This window comes from Pantherophis guttatus, chromosome 1, assembly GCF_059756535.1.
Source record: "Pantherophis guttatus breed Tessera chromosome 1, ASM5975653v1, whole genome shotgun sequence".
NCBI lineage: Eukaryota > Metazoa > Chordata > Lepidosauria > Squamata > Colubridae > Pantherophis > Pantherophis guttatus.
The window spans coordinates 3,312,401-3,321,545 of NC_142063.1; the positions used below are offsets into that span (position 1 = coordinate 3,312,401).

Sequence of the window (9,145 nt, forward strand, 5' to 3'; positions counted from 1 at the left end):
GATGGGTGTTTGTTGCTGACTATTAGAAAGTTGGTGATTAGCACATCACTTTATTTCCAATTATTTAAGGAAAAAGCACCTCTCTCATCATTTATTTTAAAAATCAAAAACTAAAATGTCAAAATTAAACATACATCCCCATATACATCAGAGATTTTTATGTCTCATTATATTCTCTCTACAATTGAGATTTGGTTTAAATAGGATAATGTAGCATTTGGGGAAAAAGATACAAGCTAAGAGACCAGACCCAGAGGCCAAGATGGAGAAGATCTCCACGGCCACCATGGACTTCCCTTTGGTGCTCAGGTAGGTAGGGAGAAAGGAGATCCAAACACTGCAAAAGACCAGCATGCTGAAAGTAATGAACTTGGCTTCATTAAAGCTGTCAGGCAATTTCCTAGCCAAAAAGGCCACCGTGAAACTGATGAGGGCCAGAAAACCCATGTAGGAGAGGACAGTGGAAAACATGAAAGCTGAGCCTTCATTACATTCCAAGATGGCCTCTCCTACTAAAGAGTGGAAGTCAAAGTTGGGAAATGGAGGAGAGGTTCCCAGCCAGGTGGCACAAAGAAGTGCTTGGACCAGGGGACAGGCTAAGACAATGGAGTTGGTCAGAGGTTTTCCTAAGAGTTTCCTTGTCTTGTTCCCTGGCTTGGTGGCCATGAAGGCCAGAACCACCATGACAGTTTTTGCCAAAATGGACGAAACAGCCAGGGAAAAGAGAATGGCAAAGGCAGTTTGTCGGAAGAGACAGGTGAGCTTCCCAGGTCGACCAATGAAAAGGAAGGAGCAGAAGAAGCAGAGCAGGAGGGAGACCAGGAGGACATAGGTGAGATCCCTGTTGTTGGCCTTGACAATTGGTGTGTTGTGATTTTTACGGAAAATCACCAGAACTGCCAATGTGACCACAGAGAGAGAAAGAGTGAGAGAAACTAAAATGTATCCCAGGCTGTCTTGATAGGAAAGGAAATGGATCTTCTTGGCAATGCAGTGGTCCTTGTCCTTGTTGGGATATTTGTTTTCTGGGCAGGGGTCACAGTGAGCTGCATCTGAAATCGAAAGTCAGTGTGAATTTCTTGGTGAATCAACAAGGGTGAATCATCCATCCATACTGACAAGGTGTCAAGTTTCTGAAAGATGCCCTAATTAATTCATGAGCCATGATCCAAACTTCAAAAGAAATATAGTGATTGCCACAATGCTTGGAATAGCCAGAAAAATGGATCTCTTCTCTGGCTCAACATCTCTTCTTTATACTTCAAATCCACTCATTCAAACTTTTTTTATTTACAGGAAAGGTTTAGCAGATATAGGTAGACAGATCTGCTCTGTCTCTGACAGGTCTACAAATCACTTGGGACATCGAATGTTCTGATAGAAGAGGCAGGTTGTTAATTAAGATTAAAGCTAGAATCTCACATCCCATTCTTTCCCAGAAAGATTGGTGTCTGGTTTTCCTGATGGGATGTAAAAGTAGGAGTGGAAAGCCTAGTAGGGAACCCATGAATTGTGCTCCAAAATCAACTGAAGCTGACCTAACCAAAGCCATCTTGACAGATTCAATGTTTCACACTGGAGCTGAGGGATAGGGAGGCAGGATTTTAGATAGCTGGGATTTTGATAGCCAAAACAAAATACTTTCTCTTGGGAACCAAGGACATTCTCACAGAAAGTGTTCAGAGGAAGGTGGAGTGAAGTCACCAGGCAACTAGACAGCACTGTGATTGTTTTGAGAAAGTGACAAACTTTTACTTTTAATTAGGTGAAAACCATGGGAATCTTCAGTGTCGGTTTTCACCAGATCTGTTCCAATATGATATATCCAATGAAGCTATTATTTGAGGAATCTACCTGCTTGGAGTTTTGCTTGATATGTGTGAATTACTTGGAACCCTGACACCCACCTGTATTAAATTTAAATTAACTTTAGATTCATGAATTGAGAGGGTCTGCTGAAAAGAAATATGAATATATTGAAGTATATAAATCCTACCAAGCTGATGCCAAAATTAACACTTTTCCATTGAATGGTTTCCTTGATCCTGGAAGATCTACATTTAAATGTGCTACCTGTCTGATTAGAAATGGTTCCTTCTGGACAAGGGTCACATTGGTAGCAGCAAACAGGCTCGCCCTCTGGAACGCTTCTCCTCTCTCCTGCCTGGCACCTCTTCATGCCACACCTGGCAAAGGGCACCTTCTAAAAAAGAGAAGAGAGATATTGCAGGTGGCTCAGCAAAGATTATTCTTCATTTATTCATTTGTACATTGCTCTTTCCATCTTTACAACATCTTCAAAAGAAATGGTTTACCAGTAACCAGGATAAACTCCAGAGGGAGTCAGGCCAATGCAATCCTGACCCACTAATGGATGCTAGAGACTGGAACTGGGACCTCAAAATGTAAATGATGGCTTGTGACATGGAGCTACAGCTTTTCTAAAAGAAAGAATTATAAGTCAAGTCTCAAATGTGTTCAACTCAAAAGCATATTTTTCCATCAAATCCCTGAATTTAATGGATTTCCCAGTGAAAGGGTGCTATGCACCCTCTGGAGTGAATGAATCCTTTGCTGAACCTACAAAGTTTCCTTCCAGCTCACCTTTGTGACCCAGATGATTTCATCAGAGTTAATGGTGAAATCTTGTCCTTGGGAAGCTGTGGAATCTATTTGCCCAACTTTCATGGGGACAAAAGATTGATTGGGGAGGAAAAGCCAGTTGAGAAGATCATAACGAGTAGACACCAATCCCCTTTCTGAGAAGGAGACTTCCTCTCCAGCACTGTTGTTGAACTTGATGTTCCTCAGATAGGGGAGAATCTGGAAAAAAAAAAGACTAATTGACTGAACACCACACATAGGACATCCTGGTTTTCTTCATAAGGTGATGGCCATCAGTCTAGGAGATGGGTCTATATCTGAGAAACTAAATGAATTCCCTTGATGGACATCTAAGTAATCAGAAGCAACATCAAATATTCAACTCCAATGACAACACATTTTCTTTATCATTGGACATTAGGAGCATGGCTTCTTCAATTCCAGTCTTATAAGAATGATAGCTACATACAAACATTTTTCTGCCGTATTCCAAATTTCATTGTGTAGTTTTGCTTTGTGATACTTGGCAAGCTACATTTTTAGTTTTATTTGGGCCCATAGTTTTGTAAATGACAAATGCAAGCTAGACTTTCTCTAGAAATAGAGAAAGTGTAGCTTGCAAAGAAGTAGATCTGACACAGTGGTGTTCTTGTAGAAGGTTTGTCCTGCCCTGGTTTATCACTTTACTGTCTAGAGAGGAATAATTTAGCCTTTGATGATGAAAAGTCTGATGAATTTTAGATCAGGAATCCAGTAGGACCAAGATGAGTTCTTCCCCATATGCTGAAGTTGACAAAGACTCAACTCAACAAAGAAGGCAGTACAAGAAACGGCATACTAAAAAAAAATGGAGCGGACTCAGAAATAATTCTTAGCCATAATAATCAACATTAATATGAACAAATACCTCTCACTTAATTCCAATGATAATTTTCAATAATTGCTATCTTAATCTCTTCTTAGATACATTTTACATATAGATCAAGAAATGCATAGAGGTAATTTTCTACCTAGACAACTACCTATCATTTATTTGATCTGTGGATCAAATAAAAAGTCATTGGGGTTACCTGCCATGATTGAATATTTGAGATCCTCTTTCCAAGCCTCATCATGGTTGGTTGTGCTCCAGATCCATGCATTGCATGTAATGCGTGTGCCACAGCATAAATCGCATTGTAGATGGTGTAACTTTCACCTTCCATGCTTGTTTCAAAAATGTAAGAAGGTAAACTTTGTAAATTCTCCCTTCCTGTACATTTTTTCTCCCCCTTTGGAAAGATCCTGCCTGGATTGTCCATCATGCAGAGAAACAACCTTTCCCAACATAGCAGGAGATAGATGTCTCCTTGTGGCTTCAAGGGGTCTAAAGACAGGAGGAAATGACTGAATTCTGAGACATCCCCAGTGTGGGGCCTCAAATGCAAAGCCCCTTGGAAGGGCTTTACTAGTTTTGATACGTCTTGATTCCACACCACACTAAGTTTCCAATGAGAAGTTAAGATCCAAACTTTCCGAAATGATGTATTTCTAAAATGCTCATAGAGACTCATTGCCACCTGTACATTTTTAATACTATTGGGTTCTCCAAATAGAACAATCACTTCAGCTTTAGTCCAAGTCTCTGAAATATGCAGTATTTTCAAGATTGGAGTTTTAAGAAAATTCGATTTCAACTTTTCAGTGAAGGCCACGCAGATCTCTTTCTCCTGGAGCATTGGCGTCAGAGTTGAGACGAAACGTTCTCCTCTGTCGTCTTCAGGGACCACCAGCCCAACCCAGTTCCATTGGAAATACAGGAGCAGCTGCACTAAAGCCACATATTGAGCAAATTCACTGGGATTAATCCAGAAGAAGGAAGGATAAACTCTTCTGTCTCCCTGAGTGAACTGATAGCCAACACCTAGCTGGAGAAAGTGAATTTCTTGATAGAGTAAATTTTAATGGTCACCATTATGTGGATTGTTGCCCAACCTGGATCACTTTGAGCTTACATATTAGGAAGAAGAGGTTATGTATTTTGCCTGGTGATATTGTGTCAAAAGCCAAGGGAATGTCAAATTAATACAGAGAATATACTAACTACATTACTTTTATGAAGAATAGATTAGGAAGGAATTCCTCTTGGCAAATACCACATTTCAGTATAGCTCATTATCTATCACTTTTGATTTGTATAAAAACACACAAAATATAAATATAGGTCCCCCCAAACCCCTTTTCCACCTTTAGCTGCACTGTGTGTTATTTGTCTACCCCATACTCTATCCAATGAGGCCCTCTTACCTGTGGGACCTTGAAGGTGCTGAAGATGGAGGCCATCTGCCTTGAGGATCTGGGGTTGAGATCTCCGATGACAGAGAGCAGAGGATGCCGCCTGTCACATTTGTAACCAGGAATCATTTGGCCTCTTGTGGAGAGAAGGGAGAGGCTGATTATGGAAATCTCCTTCTGAGTCTGAGAATTGCTATAGATGTGGAAGCCAAGGGTGATATTGGGGAGCAGAACAAGATCCTTGTTGACCTCTGTGACTGCAAATACCAATGCTACGAACTGCTGGTAGTTCTTGGGTCTGACTCTATAGTGAGAAAATCATCAGGGAAAATTTTAAGGAAAGCTTGTGTGTGCTGGTGTCATTTTTAAAAACGTCCTTTGTAGGAGGAATTCCCAAATTCCTTTGGGTTGTGTTGGCTTTCTTGGCAGCTGCAGCATACGGCTGGCTCATAATTAAGTGATTGTCCACTAGGACCCCAAGATCCCTCTCACAGTTACTTCTATTGAGCAATGTACCACATATACGGTACCTGTGCATTTTGTTTTTCTTCCCTAAATGTAGAATCTTGGTTGTTTCACTGTTGAATTACATTTTGTTAGATAGCGCCCAATGTTCAAGTCTGTCAAGATCCTTCTGTATCTTGAGCCTATCTTCTGGAGTGTTTGCTATTCCTGCCTGCTTGGTGTCATCTGCAAATTTGATCAGTTCCCCATCTATCCCCTCGTCCAAGTCATGGATGAAGAGGTTGAAGGGAACTGGAAAGATTGAGAATTCTAGCCTATTTTATGAGTTCTTCATTGAGAAAAGCACAAACATCTGAACTATGCTAGGGCATTGCAAACATCACTAGAACAAGTATTTCTGAAAAGAACAAACCAAATAATTATTTACATGTTTTCCCTTTAAGTGAAACTTACAAAATCTCCTCCCGAAATGAAGATGGGTCTTTTTTAAAGGATTTAAAGTTGAATTTATGTATAGTTCCCACGGGAAAATTCCCACCAAGAATGACATCACCAGGCCTGTAAAAGTCTCTCGTAGTGTGTACAGTGTTTCTCAACACACACCTAGTTCGCATCTTCTTAGCAGAAGTTGGAGGAAGGAGCCAGAAGAAAAGCAGCAGCAGGAGGAGAGTCAGCCCAGCCATTCTTCTCACCTTCCCCTCTAGATCTGAAATCAAAAGTTTTGTGTGTTGAGAGGTTGAATTGCAGCCCTTGAAATCTCAGCAGAGCTTTAGCACAAGAGAGATAGTCTGTGCCACCTGGATGGCCCCCAAAGCAAATTTATATCAACTGTGCTTCCTCTTACCTGTGCATGGTTAATAACCAAAGAGGTTACTAAGGACAAACAAGTCTCACCAATCCCTGAAGTTGCCTCTTCACTACAGAAGGCAAGGTGACATGTCCTGCCTCCACTGGGAGAACTCAGAGTATTTAATTTGAAGCAGGTTTCAACTGGAAGATTTTTGTGGGTAGAAATCCATAGGGGATACATTAGAAATTGCCGTTCTTCTGATAATTGCATGGAAAAGCAATTTTCCTATTTACTGAGCAATACACCAGACAAAGAAAAATGATTTTGGGACACTTGTTGTCAATCCACAGATCAGATGCAGTTGACAATCTAGGAGGAATTGTGTATTTAAGTTATGTGAAACTGAGCATGTGCATTCAAGATGGAGTTTGGCCTTTTCCATAGTTTGTTTGGATAGTATAACTCTTCATGGGGCATGGTGGCCCTTGACAATCAGTTGTACCCTAGTAAATCTGGATAATCATACCAACACTTGGATGGAATAAGTGGTTTATAAATACCAACATGGCAGGGAATGAAATTAGACACTAACTTCTCCCATAGAATTTAAAAAAGAGAAACTTCCTGACAGTGAGGACAATTAACCAATGGAAAAAATTTTCTTCAGATGTTTTTTTTTTTTTTTTTTGTAAATATTTTTTATTTATTTTTTCAAATTTAAACATAAAAACATAACTTTCAAGAGCAAAAATCTCGATCCGGTCATAGATGGTTACCACGCTTACATTCCTTTCACAAGCTCAATTCACAATTTCCATTACATCTTTTATAAATAAACAAAAAAAGAAAAAAGAAGATAAAAAAGAAATTCAAAATTTAAGAAAAAAAAAAAACAATTTTACCTCAAATTTCACATTTTCATCTATATAAATCCATTATATCTATCCAAAATTAGTTTCAAATTCACTTTCACTCATTTTTACATCTGCATAACAATTCTAAACATATCTTTATTCTTCTTTACCTTATATCTTATACAAGTCATATCAACATAATTTTTATAATATTCTAACCTCTTATTAAGTGTTTACCTTACAATTTTATCACCATTTATTCTTATTTTCAATTCAATACCACTCCATTTTTATTATAATTTATAAAACAACATTTTATCTAATTTTAATCCTTTGACCCTTATCCTCAAATCAGTTTACCTTAGGTTTTTTTTCCCTCCCAGTTTACATATTACACAGATTTCTCTCAAAGGCATATTTTATTTAATCCATTTTCTAATATATTTTCCACTATATCTCCCTCTAATATTTAGCTATCTTCCAGCTTGTTCTATTTGATTAATTCTCAGCTTGATGCCCTCCAAAACACCAACTATTTAGTTGATTTTAGAATAGTTCCTCAATCTCCTCCAACTCTCCTCCTATTTGTTTGACTGTTTCCAGCATTTTATGGGCTGATTTCCAGCATAGTCTCTTCCTTGACTCCCTCCATTGTTTGGCTGATTTCCAGCATAGTCTCCTCCAACTCTCCTCCTATTTGTTTGGCTGTTCCCAGCATTTTGAATTAATTTCCAACGTATTTCCACCGAGTCTCAAACTCTTATCTAGTTGGTATCCATCCCACAAATTTTAACTGTAATATAATTATCTGTTTTATATCATTTTCCATTCTGCTCTTTCAATTTAAATCTCAGTATATGTCATAATAGTCATCATTTCCACTTGTATTACCATAATTCAATCACTAGCATCTGTGTATTTATTTTTATTTTATTTTTATTTTATATTGGATTTCTATACCGCCCTTCTCCCTAAGGACTCAGGGCGGTGTACAGCCAGATTAAAAAAAACATGCAGAACAAATATTAAAAACAATTAAAAGATATATAAATTTGGCCCAATTAAAACTCATTTACCAATTAAAAACGTTTAAAACATTTAAAAACAGTTAAAAATTTCATCTTAAGCCAGCCCGGCTTGTTTAAATAAATGGGTTTTAAGGGCGCGACGGAAGGCACTGAGGTCTTGGATTCTCCTTATCTCTGGGGGGAGCTGATTCCAGAGGGTAGGTGCCCCCACAGAGAAGGCTCTCCCCCTGGGGGTCACCAGCCTACATTGTCTGGCTGATGGCACCCCGAGGAGGCCCTCTCTGTGGGAGCGCACGGGTCGATGGGAGGTCGTTGGTAGCAGCAGGCGGTCTCGGAGATAGCTAGGCCCTATGCCATGGAGCGCTTTAAAGGTGATAACCAACACCTTGAAGCGCACCCGGAAGACAACTGGGAGCCAGTGCAGCTCGCGCAGGAGCGGTGTTACATGGGAGCGCCATGCTGCTCCCGTCACTACCCGCGCTGCTGCGTTCTGGACCAGCTGGAGCCTCCGGGTGCTCCTCAAGGGGAGCCCCATGTAGAGAGCGTTGCAATAGTCAAGGCGAGAGGTGACGAGGGCGTGAGTGACTGTGCACAGGGAATCCCGATCAAGAAAGGGCCGCAACTGGCGAATCAGGCGAACCTGACAAAAGGTCCCCCTGGTTACAGCCGTCAGATGTTCCTCCAAGGACAGCTGCATATCCAGGAGGACTCCCAGATTGCGAGCCCTCTCTGTGGGGGCCAATGACTCGCCCCCAATAGTCAGTGATGGAGTCAACTGACTATATCGGGATGCCGGGAGCCACAGCCACTCAGTCTTGGAAGGGTTGAGCTTGAGCCTGTTCCTCCCCATCCAGACCCGTACAGCCTCCAGGCACTGGGACATCACTTCAAGGGCATCGTTGGGGTGGCCTGGGGTGGAGATGTACAGCTGGGTGTCATCAGCGTACTGGTGGTATCTCACCCCAAAGCCACGGATGATCTCACTCAGCGGCTTCACATAAATGTTGAACAGAAGGGGCGAGAGGACCGATCCCTGCGGCACTCCACAAATGAGAGGCCTCGAGGTCGACCTCTGCCCCCCTGCCAACACAAACTGCGACCGGTCGGAGAGAAAGGAGGAGAACCACCGC

General features: G+C 40.8%; 1 protein-coding gene across 1 annotated transcript; it reads right to left on the minus strand.

Moving 5' to 3' along the window:
• Positions 1–147: 147 nt before the first annotated feature.
• Positions 148–2,688, minus strand: LOC148116254 (vomeronasal type-2 receptor 26-like). The gene is made up of 3 exons (XM_087883543.1): positions 2,605–2,688; positions 2,074–2,203; positions 148–1,052 (listed from the first exon to the last, which is right to left on the minus strand). Exons 1-3 carry the CDS (start codon positions 2,686–2,688, stop codon positions 148–150), a joined length of 1,119 nt encoding a protein of 372 aa, XP_087739669.1.
• Between the last annotated feature and the right edge of the window lie 6,457 nt (positions 2,689–9,145).